Genomic DNA, 22,074 nt, shown 5'->3' with positions numbered 1-22,074 from the left:
TGAATGTCCTTCCTCTCCACCAGTCTCAGGTTCAGGTCTTGCTCTGTGCCCCTTTGTCCCGCTACACTGGTTTAACGGCCCCTCGGCTGACGCTGGAGAGATGTATGATCTCATTGTATCCTTCAGTGGCTGCCTATTCCCAGCACAGCCCCAGCACAGCCTCCAGGGCCTCTGTATCACTCCAGGGCTCTGTCCAGGGAAGCCCCACCCTCCAGGGCTAGTGGACTTACAGGTTTTACTAGCCATATTCAAATCCTTACATCCTTCCCACCTAAGGTCAGCTCAAGTCAACCCCTTTCAGTGTCCTGACTTATGTCACCTGCACTTTGTTTCTCATTCCTAACTGACTGGGTGCTGTGGTCTCCTCTCTCTGTATCTATCTATCTATCTAGGCTTTTCAAGGTAGTGTCTCGCTCTAGTCTAGGCTGACCTGGAATTCACTATGTAGTCTCAGGGTGGCCTCAAACTCAGGCAATCCTCCCACCTCTTCCTCCCACATGCTGGGATTAGATGTGTGCGCCACCACCCTGCTTCCTCTCTCTGTATTTAAACCCTTACTCATCCTTGGAGACAGAATCCCCCTTACCTCCTCTGTGAAGTCTCTCTCTCCCCTTCCTGGAATTGACTCTTCCTTCCCCCTTTGCCTGAAGTTCCCTTCTATACTGAAATTTTGGGTCCTTTTCTACTGAATGTTTCATTCATTTTGCCAGAATGTTATTGAACCTGTTTGTTTATACCAGTCTTCACAGCTGAAGAGGGAGTGAGCTCTTTGAAGAAAGGGCTCCTGAGTGATTCATATTTTTTTGTAATTCCTAGTATGTATTATGCAACTTTTTAACATTCTCAAAGAGGGTGGGAAGAGGGTTTGTGAACACGCATGAGTGTGTTTTTAAGTGTACATCGATGTACAAATATCATTCATTCTAGTTTCAGTGGCTTCTCAACATAATCATGTATGGCAGGCAATGACTTTATGGGAAATATGAAGAGATTGAAGCAAGGGAAAGGATGTTTTCTCCAAAATAAAGATAACCCCCAACATATAAACACACACACACACACTCACCAAGGAAAAGCAAAAACTTAAGAGTTAGCTGGGCATGGTAGCACACACCTTTAATCCCAGCACTCGGGAGGCAGAGGTAGGAGGATCGTCGTGAGTTCAAGGCCACCCCAAGAATGCAGAGTGAATTCCAGGTCAGCCTGAGCTAGAGTGAGACCCTACCTTGAAAAAACAAAAGAAAAAAAAAAAAGACTTAAGGAGTTATTGTTTTAAAATATGTTTTACTTTTATTTATTTATTTAGTTGAGAGAAAAGTAGGGAGAGGGAGAAGGAGAGAGAGAGAATGGGCACACAAGGGCCTCCAGCCACTGCAAATGAACTCCATATGCATGGGCCACCTTATACATCTGGCTTACGTGGGAATTGAACCTGAGCCCTTTAGCTTTGGAGGCAAGTGCCTTAACTGCTAAGCCATCCCTCCAGCCCAAAATCTTAAGAGCTCTATCCGGACTGGGAATGGGAAGTAAGAATGAACAGCAGATGATGGACCAAAAAGCACCAACCAAGGTCCACTGGCTGGTTAAAAAAAAAAAAATGCACAAGAGGACTTAGCAGCTGGCATGTTCTTGTTTTTTCTCTCAAGACCACAGGAGAGTGAGAAAAGAGAAAGGACATAAAATGCTGACAGTCATAACTATCTTTTTCTTGTGGCTTGCCTTCATTACCATGCTAAGTAGGTTATAACATTTTCCCCCTTTGATTTTTTGAGGTAGGGTCTTGCTATATCCCAGGCTGATCTGGAATTCACTATGGAGTCTCAGGGTGGCCTTAAACTCATAGCGATTCTCCCGCCTCTGCCTCCCAAGTACCAGGATTAAAGGTGTGTGCCACCACGCCTGGCTTAGGTTATAACACTTTAAGTGTGGTAGAGAAAGCATAGGGCTGGAGGGGCTGTAGCTCATTTTCTTCAGGGTACTTTGCAGAAATATGGTGAGCCATCAAGTGCACAAAATTTGCCTGTGTAGACCAGAAGTTCTCAAACTCTCTGTGGTAAGGAACAGTGTGTGTGTGTGTGTGTGTGTGTGTGTTCATACCCTCCAATTTGTGTCACAATGTGCTTTTTAAAAAAAAATACAAGCCGGGCGTGGTGGCGCACGCCTTTAATCCCAGCACTCGGGAGGCAGAGGTAGGAGGATCGCCGTGAGTTCAAGGCCACCCTGAGACTACAGAGTTAATTCCAGGTTAGCCTGGACCAGAGTGAGACCCTACCTCGAAAAACCAAAAAAATAAAAAAAATAAAAAATAAAATAAAATAAAAAAAATACAGTAAGGGAATTAATAGAAAAATTAAATTAAAAAAGTAGAAATTGCTCAGTGGTTAAGGTGCTTGCCTGCCAAGCCGAACGATCCTGGTTTGATTCCCCAAATTGCATTCTATTTGGATATTTTCAAGTGAAAAGTTACTGAGAGGTAACTAGTCATGTACAAATTTATAATGGAGGAGTTGTCAAGCACATAAACTACTTCAAAATGTAATGCTTTAAAGGAAATCTAAAAGTGACAAGATGGAAAATTATTTGAAACATGAAAAGATGTTTTTTTAAGTGTACCATCTGTCCTGCCCCTTCCCTCCCTAAGGTACAGTGAATTTCTCAATCCTTGTTGAGAACACTTGTTTCCCATGCAGACATCTCCACTCGATCCTTCGTTAGGAACAGTAGGGCAGCCATGGGTGCTGACATGAAGCCAGTGAAATTAATAAGCAGCGTGACAGGCTCTCGTAAATTTCACTGGTGTCCTCGCTCTGTCATTTTGAGCTCAGAACTGTTATTAGCACCGAGCTTCCAGCCTCTCATTTGAGCTTCCAGTGATTACAGCTGCTGGAGGAACGCATGCTACAGTAGTTTGCAGTCACTGGTTCAGGGTTAAAGTATCATATTTAAAAGACTTAATTATGAGCAGCAGGGGGGAATGAGTTATGGCCATATAACTTTGATCTGTTCTCTCATGACCTACAAAAATTTGGACTCCTAATGACCTATTTTCTCAACAATTTCAGAAAACAAGCAGCCTTTAAAATCTTGTGTCTCTACCATGAACTTGGAGAGTTTTGAAGCTCTTTCCATTGGAGATGGGCCATCATTTGTTGGAAAGGGGCCATGGGCTTTGTCTAACCCCAGCTGAAATTCTTCAAGCCCCTTAACTGGGTCTTTCATTCATAGGAAGAATTTAGTCTTCAGTTTCTGCAAGTGAGCAAACCTTGCACTGCAAGTTAAAAAAAAAGAGCCTCGCTCATTCTCGGTTAAGTCTCAGTGCTGAGCCACTGTGGCCAGCGTGCATCTCTGCGTGCATACATCTGTAGGAACCTCTCTCAGCCCGCTGTATTGGTGCGGCTCATGCCTGCCCAGGATCTTTGGTGTGACCTCCTTAATTTTGCATGCAGGATGTCCCTTTAAATTGTCCAGCAAAGGCTAGACAGATGGCTTAGCAGTTAAATGCACTTGCCTGCAAAGCCAAAGGACCCAGGTTTGATTCCCCAGGATCCATGTAATCCAGATGCACAAAGTGGCACATGCATCTGGAGTTCATTTGCAGCAGCTGAAGGCCCTGGTACACCCATTCTCTCCTCTCGCCCCCTCAAATAAATGAAAGTAAAAACACTTTAAGGGGCTGAGGAAATGACTTAGCAATTAAGGTGTTTGCCTGAGAAGCCTAAGGACAGTTGAATTCCCCAGGACTCACGTTAGCCAGATGCATAAGGTGGTGCATTCATCTGGAGTTCATTTGCAGTGGCTGGAGACCCTAGAGTGACCATTCTCTTTTTCTCTCTGCCTCTTTCTCTCTCTTTCTCAAATAAATAAATTAATTAAATATTTTTAAAAACACTTTAAAATAAAATGTCCAGCAAAGTATTTAAAAGCACTTGATGAAGCTGAATATTAGTCCATCTTTTTGTACTATGTGCAATTTAATAGAAACACAATGAATGGGGTCTGGGAAAATAGATCAGTGGTTAAAGATGCTTGCTTGCAAAGCCTTGCAGCCCAGGTTCAATTCTCCAGAATCCTCATAAATCCAGATGCACAAAGTGGCACATGCATCTGGAGTTGATTTGCAGTGGCAAGAGACCCGAATATGCCCATTAATTCTTTCTCTCTCTCTGTCATTGCAAATAAATATTTTTTAAAACAGACAAAATATCTTATTAACAAAAGAAAAAAAGAAACAAAGAAATACAAAAAATGGCCTTTTGAAGAATCACAAGTTTTAGATGTCATTCAGAAGGTACGGTGGCTTCAGGTCTGTACCTCTGGTGGCATTAGCTCTGTCCTCTGCATATGTGCAAACGCCTTGTCATTGTTCTGTCAGTGGTAGTGAGGGCATGAAGCCTTGCTATCGTGGGGTTTTAATGCCAGCTATTCTTAATCCCTATGGACCTAGTTTCTCATTGAGATGGTCACTTTCTTTATAAAAATAAAACATGGGCTGGAGAGATGGCTTCGCACTTTTGCCTGCGAAGCCTAAGCACTCATGATTGACTCTCCAGGTCCCATTTAAGCCAGGTGCACCAAGTGATGCAAGGGTACACATGTGCACAAGGGGGCGCACACATCTGGGATTCAACTGCAGAGGCTGAAGGCCCTGGCATACCAATTCTCTCTCATGCTTTCTCGCTCTTGCTCTCTTTCTGTCTGTCTCTCACTCTCGCTTTCTTGCATAAAAAAAAAACTTAAAAAAAAAGAAAGCCTTTTATCAACTAAGCTTGCTTTAAAGAAAGAAGTTCAGGGTCTTGAAAGATGGCTTTGTGGTTAAGGCATTTGCCTGCAAAGCCAAAAGATGCCGGTTCGATTCTCCAGGACCCATGAAAGCCAGATACACAAGGGGGCGCACGTGTCTGGAGTTCATTTGCAATGGCTGAAGGCCCTGGCGCACCCATTCTCTCTCTCTCTCTCTCTTTCCCTCTCTCTCTCTCTCTTTCTCTCTCTCTCTCTTTCCCTCTCTCTCTCTCTTTCTCTCTCTCTCTCTCAAATAAATAAATATATTTAAAACAAAGAAGTTCACATGTGACGATGCTTGTCGTATAAAGGAACTTCTAGAACGGATTTAATGGATGCGAAGCGTGAGACATGCTACTTAGGAAATCTAATGACCAAGCCTTTGCCTTTCATCACAGCAATGGAAAGCGTTTGAGAACAAATGCAGATGATGAGAAGTCATCGGACACAGTTATCATATGGCTCTGAAATCTCTTTGGACTACGTCTGCATACTGTGGTGTTCGCTGTTGGATGTGGGCACAGAGCTGGGCTCTGTGGTCAGGGTGACTTTGCACAGGCCACACAGGTCACATGTTCTGCTTGGGAGGGAGCCGTGCTACATTGTGTGGCTCTAGGCTGGAGATTGTATTTGTTTTGTTTTGTTTTTTTTTATTTTACGTTATTTCAGCTGTTTTCACTTTTTTCTTTATTGTGTTCTTGCCTCCCACTGAGTTCTTTTGCCCAGCGCCACTGGGAGAGAGAAACACTCAGTTATGAACTCTTTAGCATACAAGGGGCAGAAAGCAATTCAAATAGCTTCTCAGCTACATCAGTTTACCCAGCTGTGGGTTAATGTGGGATACGTGTAGAAGCTGCTGAAACGTTCACATTGGTATTTGTGGGGAAGAATTTGGTTCCGTGCTTAACAACCAATATCTGTATGACTTAAATGTTGTTTAACACAATGCTATCACATATCAGCCTTTTTTTCTTCTAAGTGGTGTGTGTGCACGTGCGTGTGTGTGTGTGTGTGTGTGTGTGTGTGTGTGTGTGTGTATTCCTCTATCGTTTATCTCTTTATTTCACTGAGGCAAAGTCTTGCTGGAACCCAAGGCTTGCTCATTCAGCAAGTCTTACTACCCAGCTTGGCCTGGGGAGGGGATCCCCTGTCTCCACCTCCCAAGCACTGATATTTAGGGGGCCTACCACACCCACCTGGCGTTTATATGGCTGCAGAGGATCTGAAATCCTCTCCTCATATCTTCATAGTAAGCACATGACTGACTGAACCACCTCCCCAGCCCTGTATTTCAAAATTCTTAGTTTTGGTCTCTCATTGCAGGAATCTTTACATCATAAAAATAAGTCAAGGAGACATGAGATGATGTTGTACCAAAACTGATGTTGGGTTGGAGAGATGGCTTAGCAATTAAGGTTTTGTCTGGGACACCTAAGGACTCATGTTCAACTCTCCTGATCCCATGTTAGTCAGATGCACAAAGGTGAGGGAAGTGCAAGGTCTCACATGCCCACTAGGTGGAGGAAGCATCTGGAATTGAATTTCCATGGCTGAGGCCCCGGCACACCAATTCTCTCTCACTCTCTTTAAAATAAAATTTAAAAGAAAAAGAAGAAAAAAACCTCTGATGTTCACTGTGATCGCCCATGGAGGGAGGCTCTGTTACACGGAGGGTAGATAGATATATACATTAAAGGATGTAAACCCTGTGCTGTTTAAACAGGTAAGTATTAAAATCGTTAATGAGAGAGTGTCTGTGCTCCATGGTAGAGGTAATGAGTACATTAGTGTCGTAATTACTTGAAGTAGATGTAGTCAATTGATCACGCATATTAAAGATGACTGGGCAAAGGTCCGGACTTTTAAGACATCCTTCTTATTGACTTCACAGGACTACCTGGACTGTATCCGGGACCAGAGCAAGCTTCCCCTGGGGACTGAAGATAGATCCGCCCTATTTGGAAATATAGAGGATATTTACCACTTCAATAGGTAAGTTGATGCTAAAAAAATTAGTCTCCCCCAGAACAAGATTGACTGCTTTCAGATGAATGCAGCCCAAGAAATCATCATCGTCTGTGATCTCTGATGACACTTCATAAATTTTGTTTCTAAAAAAAATTTGAGCCGGGCATGGTGGCACACGTCTTTAATCCCAGCACTCGGGAGGCAGAGGTAGGAGGATCGCCATGAGTTCAAGGACACCCTGAGATGACAGAGTTAATTCCAGGTCAGCCTGGACCAGAGTGAGACCCTACCTCGAAAAACCAAAAAAAAAAAAATTTGTTATAACCTTGGCATCTTTTATCCACATCACATAAGCAGGACATCCAAACATCACGTTTGCTTGGTCTCCGGTATCCATAGCCATGCTGAGTTTACAACAAACTTCCTCCTGCCTGGGGAGGGGGCTGGAAACACTAGACATACAGGAAACCGTTGAAGTTATAATCATTTGGTTCATAATCATTTCAAATAATGAAGTCCAATAGCTCAAGTACCTTCCAGGTAGTAGGCAGTAAGCTAGGAAGTGACACTTGTCACCAAGACAGGGAGCCGCAGGGTATGGAAACGGGTACCTATGTTCTCACAATTTAGCATAGACACACACATTTCACCCCCACTACTTTTTCGTGTGTGTGTGTGTGTGTGTGTGTGTGTGTGTGTTGAGGGGGTATCCACTGCATTGGATAACCTTGGGGTATTGGTCCTCACCTCCCATCTTGTGGACATAGGGTCTCTCTTGTTGTTTTGCCACCAAGAACGCCAGACTACCTGGCCCATCAGCTCTGGGATTCGCCTGACTCTGCCTCCCACTTTCAGGGCCGCATTGGGATTACAGATGTGTGCACCTCTGTATCTGACATCACATAGGTTCTGGACATCCAAATTCTGGTTATCAGGCTTGCACACCAAGCACTTTAAGAAAAAATACTTTTACAGCCGGGCGGGGTGGCACACACCTTTAATCCCAGCACTTGGGAAGCAGAGGTGGGAGGATCACTGAGAGAGTTTGAGGCCACCCTGAGACTCCATAGTTAATTCCAGGTCAGCCTGGACCAGCGTGAGACCCTGCCTTGAAAAACCAAAATAGGTGTGTGTGTATGTGTATGTGTATATATATATATATACATATTTTTTTACATATTTGAGAGAGAGAATGGTCATGCCAGAACCTCTTGCCACTACAAACAAATTCCAGCTGCATATACCACTTTCTGCATCTGGCTCTGCCTGGGTACTGGGGAACTGAACCTGGAGCAGCTTTGCAAGCAAGGGTCTTTAACCACTGAGCCATCTCCCCAGCCCTCCACTGCTTTTTCTCAGAGCGCTTGTCGACATCTAACATGTTACAATGGAGTTCTCGATCATGCTGCCTCGTTCTTCCCTAGCCCCACCCACAGACACTGCAGGAGGACAGGGGCCTGTTTTGTTACTTCCCAAGGATCTCAAATGGTTCTGAGCCAAAGGAGGTGGTCACACTTTGAACAGATGGCTGTGTGTGCTAGGAATGCCCCTTCCTGCTGCCACGGTGAAGCGCTGTGAGCGGACCCACCTCCAGGGCCAGCTCAGTGCCAGCTCAGTGCCAGCACAGGGCAACAAGCGCTAATACATTCCCGGGGATGGCGTGGATTTTGAGACAGTGAGATGGCATTATAAGATTATATGCTGTCCTTTTCCCTTTGTGACTCAACTGTACAGCAAGTGAAATCCTGTCCCTCTGTGCCTGCTCAGACCAGTAAAGTTGGCTCCTTGAGGGTGTGATCCTATCTCATTGTCCCCTTTGAGTCCCGGACACCCGGCACTGGTCTGGCTTCTGAGAGAGAGAGAGAGACAGGTTCTTCCGGTGGATTCTGCCAACCAAGCGCGCTGGAAATGCCAGTGCTGCGTCAGGGTTTCCTTACTGGACTTGTGCGCTTTGAAGACAGTTCATGTGCTCTGAGTTCATGCTTCTCCACCTGGGTCACACACTGCAGTCACCTGGTGTACTTTTCTTGCTGCTGAGACAAAATACTCTGACAAAGGCTACTGGAAGGAAGGAAGAAAGGGAGGGAGGGAGGTAAGAAGAAAGGAAGGAAGGAGGGAGGGAAGAAAGGAAGGAGAGAGGGAGGGAAGAAAGAAGGAAGGAAGGATGGATTTCTCTTATAGTAGGAGGTTAATTCCATCCTGATCCGAAAGGCCTGGCAGCAGAAGCGGGAAGCGGGGTGTTCCTCGGTGAGGAAGCAGAGAGGGACGCGGGCTGGTGCTCAGCTTCGCTCCCTTTTCTCCAGTCCAGGACCTCAGCCCGTGGAGCGGTGCCCCTCACAGTTACAGTGGGTCCTCCTCCTTAATTAAACTAGCCTAGAAACTCCCTCACAGACATCCCCAGAGGTTTGTTTCCATGGTGATTGTAAATCCTGTCAGGCTGACAACCAGAGATTAACCTTCACACCGGGGAAGGTTTCTTTTAAAAATTGAATAGCATGGGCTGGAGAGATGGCTTAGTGGTTAAGGCGCTTACCTACAAAGCATAGGATCTTGGTTTGATTCCCCAGGACCTCATGTAAGCCAGATGCACAAGGTGGTGCATGCATCTGGAGTTCATTTGCAGTGGCTGAAGATCCTGGTGCACCCATTCTCTCCCTCCCTCTCTCTCTCTCTTCCTCTGCCTTGTTCTCTCTCTCAAATAAAAAAAGAGAGAAAAATAGAATAGCTGGATCACCTACCTCCATAAATTCTCACTCATTGGTCTCGAACAGGGCCTGAGCATCAGGATCTTTCAGAAGGTCCTCGGGTGTTTGTACTGTGTAGCCATGGCGGAGACACACCAGCTAAGTCAATACAGCAATAAGGAGAGGAAGGGGGCTGAAGAGATGGCTCACTGGTTAAAGTGTTTGCCTGCATAAGACTAACAACCAGTCTGATTCCTCAGAACCCACAAAAAGCCAGATGCACAGTGTGGCACATGCATCTGGAGTTTACTTGCAGTAGCGGCTGGAGGCCCTGGCATGCCCATATTCTCTCACTCTCCCTCCCTTTCTCTCCCCCTCTCTCTCCCAGGCATGGGGGCTCACGCCTTTAATCCTAGCACTAGGGAGGCTGAGGCAGGAGGATCACTGTGAGTTTGAGGCCAGCCTGAGACTACATAGTGAATTACAGGTCATCCTGGGCTACAGCGAGACCCTGCCTCAAAAAGAAAAAAAAGGAGGGAGGCATAAAAAAACTAATTTATGCACTGCAGAATCATCCAGTGGCCATTCGTGGCCCAGGGATGTTAATGCCAGCACCATTTATCAATCCCATGAGCCCCATTATTGACATTGTGACCAGAGAGAGGCTACAGGGTTACTCCTGGGAGGCCCCTGGACCAGCTCCCCTGTGGTTTGGCTGAGAGTTGATGGTAGGAAGTAATTATAGAGTGCTTCCTTCATGCCAGAGGCCAGAGAGCCTCAGATGCATTATGACTTCATAGGCATCATCTGATGCTCGCAGTCTCCAAGCCCCGGGAACTCAGCCCTGTGTCCTCCTTCCCGCTTTGCAAGTCCTGGCTGACCCCAGGGGCCGGGGATTGAAAGATCTATGTGTCTCCCAATTTAACAAAAGGTAAAGATGAGTTAGTAAGAAGGGACTTGGCAGTAGAGCCCACTCTGCAAGAGCCGGGTACTCGCAAGGACCTTTATATTCCTGAATCAATGCTCAATCCTTTTCTCCTGGGTGTTCATGGACTTGGCTGACCTGTTTGAAATACGCCTGGGTCGTAGAGAATGCATGGCCCAGCGATGATGATTGATAATGGCGTGTACACACACACACACACACACACACACACACACACACACGGCATGAATACAGTCACACAGTGACAACTGACCATGTGCATGCCTCCTGCTGTGTGGTTCATATCTGTCCGTTTTTTGTTCTCACATTGTCTCATTTATGCTCCTTGAGCTCCTGTGAGGCAGACTGGATGCAGTTTCATATACACATTTTGTGTAGGAGAAATCCCACTATACAGGCCAGACATCCTCTGCTTGGGGCTAGAAAGGCAGCCTGGTTCATTCTAAATACCTGCTTTCATCAGATGGCTGTTGTATATGGCTTTCAAAAAAAAAACCTCCTGGGCTGGAGAGATGGCTTAGCGGTTAAGCGCTTGCCTGTGAAGCCTAAGGACCCCGGTTCGAGGCTCGGTTCCCCAGGTCCCACGTTAGCCAGATGCACAAGGGGGCGCACGTGTCTGGAGTTCGTTTGCAGAGGCTGGAAGCCCTGGCGCGCCCATTCTCTCTCTCTCCCTCTATCTGTCTTTCTCTCTGTGTCTGTCGCTCTCAAATAAATAAATAAATAAATTTTAAAATTTTTTTTAAAAAAAACCTCCTGTTTGATGGGCAGAAGAGATGGCTTAGCTGTTAAGGCACTTGTCTGCACAGCCAAAAGATCCAGGTTCGATTCCCCAGGACCCACATAAGCCAGATGCACAAGCATGCATCTGGAGTTCGTTTGCAGTGTTTGGAGGCCCTGGCATGCACATTCTCTCTCTTTATCTCTCTCTCTCTCTCTCAAATAAATAAATATAATAAAAAATTTTAAAATCCAGTTTGAGCTGGGTGTGGTGGCACACACCTTTAATCCCAGCACTCAGGAGGCAGAGGTAGGAGGAACACTGTGAGTTGAAGATCAGCCTGAGACTACATTCCAGGTCAGCCTGGGCTACAGTGAGACCCTATCTCCAAAAACCAAAACCAAAAGAAAAATCCTGTATAACTTTTGCAGTTGAGTTGTCTGGAGACACTCACTATGTAGCCCAGGCCATGCTTGAACTGACGATCGTCATTCCTCAGCCTGAAGTGTGCGCCACCACACCCAGCTGCCTCTACCCTGCATTGTCTGCATTAGTTTTACTGTCCTTTCTCAGAAATCAGGAATCTAAATTTAGAGCTCAAACATCGTAGGTTGCTATTATAATTGGTGAAGTAAAAACATTGATGTGACTTTTTATGTCAGTGTTGCTTATGAATCTTTAATTATTGTGTGCCTTACATCAATTGATTTCTAAGAGAGAACAATCTGACAAATCAATGTGGGAGCTTTAAATAACAGAGTAAAGTGGTTTTTTTAATTAATTTATTTATTTGAGACAGAGAGAGAGGAAGAGGCAGAGAGAAAGAGAGAATGGGCACATCAGGGCCTCCAGCCACTGCAAACGAACCCCAGATCTATGTGCCCCCTTGTGCATCTGGCTTACGTGGATCCTCGAGAATCCAGTCGGGGTCCTTAGGCTTCGCAGGCAAACGCCTTAATCGCTAAGCCATTTCCCCAGGCCCGGAGTAAAGTTTTTTTTATTAGTTTAGGTCCAGGTTATCATAATACTGTGATCAATTAGGCAAGGCTTGAATCTGCAGGATTAAAGGTGAGCAGGGGAGGTTTGACACTAGCTGGAGAAACTCAGCTGGATAGATTTCTTTCTCTGGGAAATATAAATTGAGCATCCTTAATCCAAAAGTCCCAAGCACTCCAAACTCTGAAACTTCCGGAACACTGACCTGTTGCAACCAGTGAAAAACTCCACATGTGGCTTCATGGACTGTGTCACAGTCACACGCACATGCAGATGGGGGAGGCTCAGGGGATGAAGCAAGCGCTTGCTGCCTTCATCTGCTCCATGTGGTGACACACCAATGTGCCCGTAAACCAGTTCTCCAGCATGGAAACTAGAGGCGAAGTCTGGAATTGAGGGACCTTGCTGGTTTCTATGGTGTAAACACTCCCATTAAGTTATCAGCTTGCATCTTACAGAGTGTATCAGTGAGTATCTCGGATTTCGACAGGTAGCTTAGAATTCAAGATACCAACCCAGTGTCAGCAAAGGCAGAATTCAGAAAACATCCGAGTCGTCCCACACAAACCAGTATACGCTGGCTGAGTGTTCTGTCCTAGTTGCTATCCGACACTTGCTGTTCCATTCACAAGCAAGGTGGGGCTCTCGGTTTATTTTGTTTTGTTGTGGTGTGGTGGTAATGGCGCTTGGGATCATTCCCAAGGCCTCGCACAAAGTCCACAAGTGCTTTACCACTGAGCCACACCCTCAAGCCCCAGGGTAGGGGTTTTTGCCATTCCTATATATCTAAGTATTTATTTAAAATATCTAACATACTTTCACTTATTTCAAACTGGATGCACATAGGATCAGCCTCTTGTAGAGTGATTGGTTGATTGATTGATTTGATAGCAACAGACAGAGAAAGAGGCAAAGAGAGAGAGAGAATGGGTGCACCAGGGCCTCCAGCCACTGCAAAAAAAAAAAAAAAAACTAACTCCAGACATATGCGCCCCCTTGTGTATCTGGCTAACGTGGGTCCTGCAGAATGGAGCCTTGAACCGGGGTCCTTCAGCTTCACAGGCAAGCACTGAACTGCTAAGCCATCTCTCCAGCCCACAGATTTTTTTTTTAATTTTATTCATTTATTTATTTATTTATTTGAGAGCGACAGACACAGAGAGAAAGACAGATAGAGGGAGAGAGAGAGAGAATGGGCGCGCCAGGGCTTCCAGCCTCTGCAAACGAACTCCAGACACATGCGCCTCCTTGTGCATCTGGCTAACGTGGGACCTGGGGAACCGAGCCTCGAACCGGGGTCCTTAGGCTTCACAGGCAAGCGCTTAACCGCTAAGCCATCTCTCCAGCCCAGATTTTTTTTTTTAATTGGCATTGTTTTCAAGATGTATGGATGTAGTTTGCATTAGATGCTACACGATTCTCTGTGGGAGGAAATATCACTTTTCTTGCCAGCTACGAAGATTTCTTTTAAAAAAAAATTTATTTATTTCTTTGAGAGTGAAAGAGAGGAAGAGAATGGGCCATGAATAGCCTCCACTCACTGCAAACCAGTTCCAGATGCATGTGCCACTTTGTGCATGTGGCTTTACGCAGGTCCTAGGGAGTCAAACTCTGGTCCTTAGGCTTTGCAAACAAGTACCTTAACTGCTGAGCTATCTCCCCCGCACAAATTTCTTCTATGGCTTCTCTGGATCCTACCTGTGGCCTGTTTTCCTGTTGGGATTTTCTTTTTTCCTTCTTGGTGGCTTGTGGGCATTGTTGAGGAGCTCCACTAGAGGTCCTGTGAGTGACGAGACTCTCCCACACTGAGACACGTCTCTGGACTTTAATATGGTTTGTGTGAAGATACAAACACTTTACGAGTTTCACAACATAACATACACTTTTTATAACATCAGGATGTTATGTTGTATTTAGAAATGATCTCCCCATCTTACATGGTATTTTTTAAAATTTTTTTGTGTTATTTTTATTTATTTGAGAGCGACAGAGAGAGAGAGAGAGAGAACGGGCACGCCAGGGCCCCCAGCCACTGCAAACGAACTCCCAGACGCGTGCGCCTCCTTGCGCATCTGGCTAACGTGGGTCCTGGGGAATCGAGCCTCGCACCGGGGCAAGCGTTTAACTGCTAAGCCATCTCTCCAGCACACATGGTATTTTTTATCCTTTTTTTTTTTTTTTCAAAAACAGCTAAAATTTTGCCTTTTCACGTTTGTCTTTAGTGTGCCTATCTCTAATGGCAGTGTAGTATATGGTAGACAGTCTAAGTTCTTATTTCATTTGCCAAGCCAACCGCCCCATCACCACTAATTGAAATGTACAAACTCTCCACACTGATTGCCTGCCTGCCAGGTTTACATGGGCATGCGGGTCTGCCTCTGGGTTCCGTGTCGTCTTTCATTCGTGGGTTGATCTACCCTTGTCCCACACCACTGTCTTCCCTCATAAGGCTACACTGTTCCTCTTCAACCTTGCCTCAACCCTGTCAAAGGATCTTTTTTTATTATTATTCTTTTTGGTTTGTTTCATGAAGCACTCTACTCGAGCTTTATAAATTAAATGTTAGAAATGATAGCTTTGCTATGCCAAGTCATCCTAGCAACAGCCATATATATCTTTAGTCATTTACTTATTTACTTTTTGATTTGGGTTGATTGGTTTGGTTTCGAGACAGGATATCATATAACCTACACTAGCCTGGAACTCACTCTACAGCCAAGGGTGACCTTGAATTTCTGATCCCCCTGCTTCTCTCTCGCAAGTGCTGGAATTTTACTTGTGTGCCATCGCACTGGGTCCCATCAATGTTTAAAAACATCCTTTAAGGGCTGGAGAGATGTCTCAGTGGCTAAGGCAGCTTGCCTGCAAAGCCTAATGACCCAGTTCAATTCCCCAGGACCCACATAAAGCCAGATATACAGGGTAGCACATGTGTCTAGAGTTCATTTGCAGTGGTTAGAGGCCTTGGCGTATCCATTCCCTGTCTGTCTCCTCCCCCCCCCCAATAAATAAATAAACAAAATATTTTTTTTAATTTTTTTTAATTTTTTTTTTGGTTCATTTTTTATTTATTTATTTGAGAGCGACAGACATAGAGAGAAAGACAGATAGAGGGAGAGAGAGAGAATGGGCGTGCCAGGGCTTCCAGCCTCTGCAAACGAACTCCAGACGCGTGCACCCCTTGTGCATCTGGCTAACGTGGGACCTGGGGAACCGAGCCTCGAACCGGGGTCCTTAGGCTTCACAGGCGAGCGCTTAACCGCTAAGCCATCTCTCCAGCCCAAACAAAATATTTTTAAAGCTTATTGTGAATATGAAGTTTGATTGCATGCATAGTGTGCCTTTAATAAAACTGTCACATGACTTTGTTCCTTCTACTCATAATCTAGTAAATTACTGCGATAGACGTTCTGATTAGAATCACACATTCGTACCTCTATTACAGTAAACCCTCCATGGTCCTGATGTGTTGTATGTTTGCACACTGATGACTTCATGTGTGTCCATAAATGACAGTAGTGTATAATTTCACTCCTTCTGTCTTTTTTTGTCAGTTATGGTCCATGGTGGTATTTCAATTGTTATTTCTCAAAACCTGCCATCATAAATGTTTTAGAACACAACTGAGGCTTTATTTTTGTTTTTCCTTCTTGGTGGCCAACTCTTTCCTTCTCTCTAACCCCTTACGCTACCATAGAAATTTAAGTATCTGGTCTCATCTGGAATAAATCTCCAAATGGTCAGGAAACTGGGTTAGTCAAAAGAAACCACTTTCTCCCTTTGAACCAGCCCCCTAAAAAAATCCCAAAATTGTTATTATTGCCAACCAAAGAAGAAATGCCAACATTTTCATTGTTGATGTTTTTACAGCATCCTTCTCTTGGAATGGAGAAAAGTTATCTAAACTGTAACTTGAATCTCCCTTTCAGGATGAAGAGTGAGGAAACAAAGATCATGCCTCCAAATCAACTTTTAATGTTTAAATTGTTTCTTAGTAGATTAAAATCAGCAAGCCTTCTTCCTTCCTTCCTTCAGAGCCTAAAGTAAAAATTTCCTCCCCCTCCCCCCGCCCCAAACCGGCCTTTGGATCTTTATTCAGTTCACCTATGTTGAGTCATTACTGTGTGTGCGAGGCTGGACTGAACCTGTTTGTCCAGCCATGAATGATACCATTGTATTCCAGGCAGTGAGTGTCATAACCAAGGAACAAACAGAATGCTTTGAGGATGCTGAGGAACATGCAATTAATTTTGTTCGAGGAGCTAGAAACTTTTCCTGAGTGAGTTATATATGTCATAAGGAGGGGGGGAAAAAAATCACTGGAAGCCAAGTGTGGTAGCTTGTACCTTTAATCCCACCACTTGGGAGGCAGAGGCAGGAGGATCTCTTTGTGAGTTGGAGGCCTGCCTGAGACTACAGAGTGAGTTCCAGGCCAGCCTGGGCTAGAATGAGACCTTACCTCAAAAAAGCGGTGGCTGGAGAAATGTCTCAACAGTTAAGGTGCTTGACTGAAAAACCTAGCAACCTGAGTTAAATTCCCATTAGCCACATAAAGCCAGATGCACAAGGTGACGCATGTGTCTGGAGTTCATTTGCAGTGACTAAGGGCTCTGGTGCACCCATTCTCTCTGTCTCTTCTCTCCTCTCCTCTCCTCCCCCCACCCTTTCTCTCTGCTTATAAATAAATAAAAATATTTTTAAAACCAAAAAAGAACTATATTTTAGAACATGAACCATGGGAACATACAGATGAGATACTTCTCTTTTTTTTAGCACATTTTCATCCCATAAACTGTCTCCAACTTTTGCGCAGTGGTAGGAATCTGTCTACTGATAGGCTTTTTGTCAACTGGAGTTAAAGGCCAGTGCTAACGTATAGTGACACTACGGGAATGCTTTCTGTTCCCCCACGTACTTGGGTCTCTATGGATGCAGCAAGTTAAAATGGCCTCGTTAGGTGGTGGGGAAAGGAAGTGCTACTTAGAGTCTGTACCGACCGGATGGGGAGAGGCCTGACCCTCATAAGACCTTCAAGGTCATTATATAGTTCTCCCTTTAAGTTCACACTAGTGGTCAGAGAAAATCTCATATATAATGTGCTCTTAAAAGAAAACAGAGCTTCCCCTACTTGTCCATCAAGCAAGGGACCTGAGCCAAAGGACCCAGGTTAGACTCCCCAAGACCCACATAAGCCAGATGCACAAGGTGGTGCATGCATCTGGAGTTTGTTTGCAGTGGCTGGAGGCCCTGGCGTGCCCATTCTCCCTCCCTCCCTCTCTCTCTCTCTCTCTCTCTCTCTCTCTCTCTCTCTCTCGCCCCCCCCCCCCCATTTCTGTATCTCTCTCAAATAAATAAATATAAATATTTTTAAATAGTATTGGGAAGAATGTTTAGAAATTAAGACTGTCCTAAAAGATCCTTTCAAACTACAAGACAAAGCAGGGATATGGACATAATGGGGTAGCCTATTGGTCTACACCAGACCCCAGGAAACCTTCAACTAAATGCCACATGCTGAGTTTCCTTGGAATATCAAGGAAGGATCTCTACCCTCATCTAAAAAGACTATTAAGCCACTGCTCCATCTTCAGCAGCATGTCTGTGGGACGCAGGAGGTCTTGCCTACAGATGTTCCCTAAACAATGTAGTACAACACGAAATTTAGAAGCAAGCAGGAGAATCCACCTGTGTCCTGTGAAACTAGATATTAGAAAATTTCAAAAGTATAAAATAGGGTGCCTCGGGCCAAAGAGATGGCTCACTGGTTAAGGCACTTGCCTGCAAAGACTAATAACCCAGGCTCATTCCCCAGTACCCATGTAGAGCCAGATGCAAAAAGTGGCACATGCATCTGGGGTTCCTTTGCATTGGCTGGAGGCCCTGGCATGCCCATATTCTCTCTGCCTCCCTCTCTTTCTCTCACTGTCTCTCTTTCTGTCTGTTTCTCTTTCTGCTTGCAAATAAATAAAAATATGTAAAATAGGGTACCCATTAATTTTTTGTTTTATAAAAAATTAATTTTTGAGCCAGGCATGGTGGTGTACACCTTTAATCCCAGCTCTCGGGAGGCAGAGGTAGGAGGATCGCTGTGAGTTCAAGGCCACCCTGAGACTACATAGTGAATTCCAGGTCAGCCTGGACTAGAGTGAAACCCTACCTCAAAAAACCAAAAAACAAACAAAAAGATTAGTTTTCACAAAAATGTATTTATATTAACATATTTCCGATTTATCACTAAGTATGTTAATACTTAATTGTTCAGTTTTAGTTTCTAATATAGAATTGATGAATAGATGTAAGCCACATAAAGAATTTTCAGAGTGTGAGCAAGTCCTGATATTGACAATGTTTGAGAATCCTGCCTGGGAGTGAGGCGCCCAGGTGGCTAGCTGCTATCTGTGCATAGAGCTGTGGTCAGCATCTTTGTGTTCAGCTTCCAAGATGAGAGGACAAAAGAAGATCCCCACACCGGGGCGCGCGCGCGCGCGCGTGTGTGTGTGTGTGTGTGTGTGTGTGTGTGTGTGTAGGTACACGCATGCCATGGTGCACTTGCGGAGATCAGAGGACAGCCTTGGGGGTCTTTCTTCTCCTGTCCACCTCATTTGAGGGGGGAGGGTCTCTCTCTCTGCTGCTGTCTCCAGCACTCACCATGAGCTCTGAGGAAATCCTCCCGCCTTCATTTCCCATCTTGCTGTCAATGTGCTGGGATTGCAGAAGCCCATGAGGACTTCTAATTTTACATAGGACTGAACTTGAATACCATGGCTTAAGGGCAGAATGTTATCGGCTGAGCCATCCCCAAACCCCAGGTTTTTAGAACTCTACAATGAATGAAAGAATCCAAGGTGATTTTTAACAAAAAGTATAGTCAGCAGAAAACAAAGAACTACAATAGTCATTATCATCAGCTTGCAGCTGAAACATTACTTCATATTTATGAAAAAACAAAACCTAAGAGAGAAACACCCAAAGAGCATATAACAAAGTAAATCCCTCTGGACTGAAGAATATAATGGTAGACATGGGGAAAAAGGGGGAGGGATAGGAAATAAAATTCAGCTCACCTAAGCAACCAAACATCAGGCTGGAGAGATGGCTTAGCGACTAAAGGCTCTTGTCTGTGAAGCCTAAGGACCCAGGTTTGATTCCCCAGGACCCACGTAAGCCAGATGCACAAGGTGGTACATGTATCTGGAGTTCATTTGCAGCAACTAGAGACCCTGGCACGCCCATTTTCCTTCTCTCTTCCTCTTTCAAATAAATAAATAAAATACTTTAAAAAACAAATATAGGGCAGGAGGGATGGCTTAGCTGTTAAGATGTTTGCCTGCAAAGCCAGAGGACCCTGGTTCAGGTTCCCAGGACCCACGTAAGCCAGATGCACAAGGTGGCACATGCGTCTGGAGTTCGATTACAGTGGCTGGAGGCCCTGGCACGCCCATTCTCTCCCTCTCTCTCTCTCTCCCTCTTTCAAATAAATAAATAAAATAAAAATATTTTTAATAAAAACAAATACATATAAGAAGATGATACATCAGTTACTTTCTCATCGCTGGGTCAAAATGCCCAACCAGAAGCAGCTTACAGAAGGAAAGAGTTTATTTCTGGCTTACAGTTTCGAGGGGAAGTTTTAACATACGAGTGAAGGCGTGGCAGGAGCAGACAGCTGCAGTCACATCTGCACAGCAGCAGCGAAAAAACAGAGCCAACAGTCATGTAAAGCCCCAAGGCCTGCTTCCAGTGACGCGCTTCCTCCAGCAAGGCTCTCCGTCACCTAAGTGTCCCGTAACCTTTCCAAACAGGCCAGCTAGCCTGGTGAACAAATGCAGCCATGAACAAGAGATCCTGTCTCAAGCAAGGTGGAAGGAGAGGACAGATGCCAGAGTCCTCCTCTGACCTCCACATGTGTGCCATGGCACACACGCACATGCACACATGCATGAACTAAACAGGAGAGAAACCAGGGTGATCACCAGCAGTGTTGGTGAGCCGCCCTGCGGCCAAAGAAATGGCCCACGCAAGGCAGAGGAGCACGGCGCAGGCTCTGGGAAGCAAGGGGGGGGGGACAACCCCCAGTGGGCTGAGATTTATCCATCCTCACACATTGAGTGAAGACACATTAGCTGTGTATGCTTTGAAAACAAAGCAGAGAGAGACAGAGACAGACAGACAGACAATTAAAGCTCCAGGGAAGTCATGGATCGACAAGAAAGGAAACAAACTCATTGCACATGCCAGAGCTAAACGGGGAATACTATTTCTGTAGTCTTGAAGATGTAAATTTGGACATTTGATCTAGTCAGACAGCAAAGTACAGCTGGCTGCGTCAGTGGCACTGGGTAGGACTTAGGGAAGCTATAGTGTAAATACAAGCAAAAACTGAAAAACAATGGATATGCATTATCAGCGTGCTGACCCTGGGAACCTGTGTAAGCAGAACAGTGAAAGGCTTGAAAATATTTCTTGTTTGTTTAAGGTAGGGTCCCACTCTTGCCCAGGCTGACCTGGAATTCACTGTGTAGTCTCAGGGTGGCCTCGAACTCACGGCGCTCCTCCTACCTCTGCCTCCTGAGTGCCGGCATTAAAGGCATGCGCCACCACGCCCGGCATTGAAAGTGTCTCTTAACAGTGGACGTGGATAATGAGAAGTACAAAACACGGGGACTATTTTCATCACAACTTCTGCAGTGCTGCGTAACCTTTTTATTAAATATGTAACACAGCACTTTAAAATAATTGCTTAAAATATGAGTGAATAGAATTTATAGGGAGTGCAATTTGGAAATGCGCTACCACCTACACCAAAAGTATCCTCTGACTGAGCAATTTTCCAGTTATAGAATTCTGTGCAACACTGGAAGCTTAAATGATTAGTTAATGTAGAGCCATGCACTAAATACGAGTTTCTTAAAGTAATGATGCTTCTCCTGCAACTTGATGAATTCACATGACAGAAAAGATATTCCTCCCATGGCTTTTTTTTTTTTTTTTTTTTTTGGTTTTTTGGTTTTTCTAGGTAGGATCTTGCTGTAGCCCAGGCTGACCTGGAATTCACTATGTAGTCTCAGGGTGGCCTCGAACTCATAGCGATCCTCCTACCTCTGCCTCTGAGTGCTGGGATTAGAGTGCACCACCACACCCAGATTTTTTTTTTTTTTACTTTTTTTTGGTTTTTCGAGGTAGGGTCTCACTCTGGTCCAGGCTGACCTGGAATTAACTCTGTAGCCTCAGGGTGGCCTTGAACTCTCAGCGATCCTCCTACCTCTGCTTCCCAAGTGCTGGGATTAAAGGCGTGAGCCACCACGCCCGGCTGTTTTTTTTACTTTTTTATGAGAGAGAGAGAGAGAGAGAGAGAATTGGTGTGCCAGGGTCTCCAGCTACTGCAATCAAACTCCAGATGCATACACCACCTGGTGCGCATGTGTGACCTTACGCACTTGCATCACCTTATGTGTCTGGCTTACATGGGACCTGGAGAGTCAAATATGGGTCCTTAGGCTTTGCAGGCAAATCAGCTCCCTGATGTGTGTGTGTGTGTGTGTGTGTGTGTGTGTGTTTTGTTTTATTTACTTATTTATTTATTTTTGGTTTTTCAAGGTAGGGTTTCACGCTACCTCAGGCTGACCTGGAATTTACTATGTAGTCTCAGGGTGGCCTCAAACTTACCACGATCCTCCTACCTCTGCCTCTCACGTGCTAGGATTAAAGGTGTGAGCCACCACACCCGGAATACCTGGCATATTTTTAATTTATAGCACTATCTCTGTTTATAATATTGTGCTTGTTAGCATGGTTTGTATTTGTTGCCCTTCCGTGGTAGAGGCTGCAGGAGGTGTCACTGGGTGGATCTTAACATGTGGTGGTGGGTCTGAAATTCCAATCTAAAAATATACAAAGTGCCCAGTTCCACCTGGACTTCCTGAAGTGTGCTGTGTGGCTTGTAACTTTTGGCATGTGGCTTCCCTCTCTCTCTCTGCTTGGAC

The 22,074-nt window shown here is 45.0% G+C and overlaps 1 protein-coding gene across 3 annotated transcripts in view; it reads left to right on the top strand.

Annotated features, from left to right (window-relative positions):
- Plekhg1 (pleckstrin homology and RhoGEF domain containing G1) overlaps window positions 1-22,074 on the top strand; it is a 271,519-nt gene that overhangs the window by 194,327 nt on the left and 55,118 nt on the right. For all 3 annotated transcript variants that reach the window (XM_045158697.1, XM_045158699.1, XM_045158698.1), the window contains one exon: window positions 6,671-6,771. In XM_045158697.1, the coding sequence (XP_045014632.1) occupies window positions 6,671-6,771 (101 nt within the window). The remainder of the gene's footprint in view (window positions 1-6,670; window positions 6,772-22,074) is intronic.

Source organism: Jaculus jaculus, chromosome 9 (assembly GCF_020740685.1).
Source record: "Jaculus jaculus isolate mJacJac1 chromosome 9, mJacJac1.mat.Y.cur, whole genome shotgun sequence".
In the NCBI taxonomy this organism is placed as follows: Eukaryota; Metazoa; Chordata; class Mammalia; order Rodentia; family Dipodidae; genus Jaculus; species Jaculus jaculus.
This window is presented reverse-complemented; position numbering and strand designations above follow the sequence as displayed.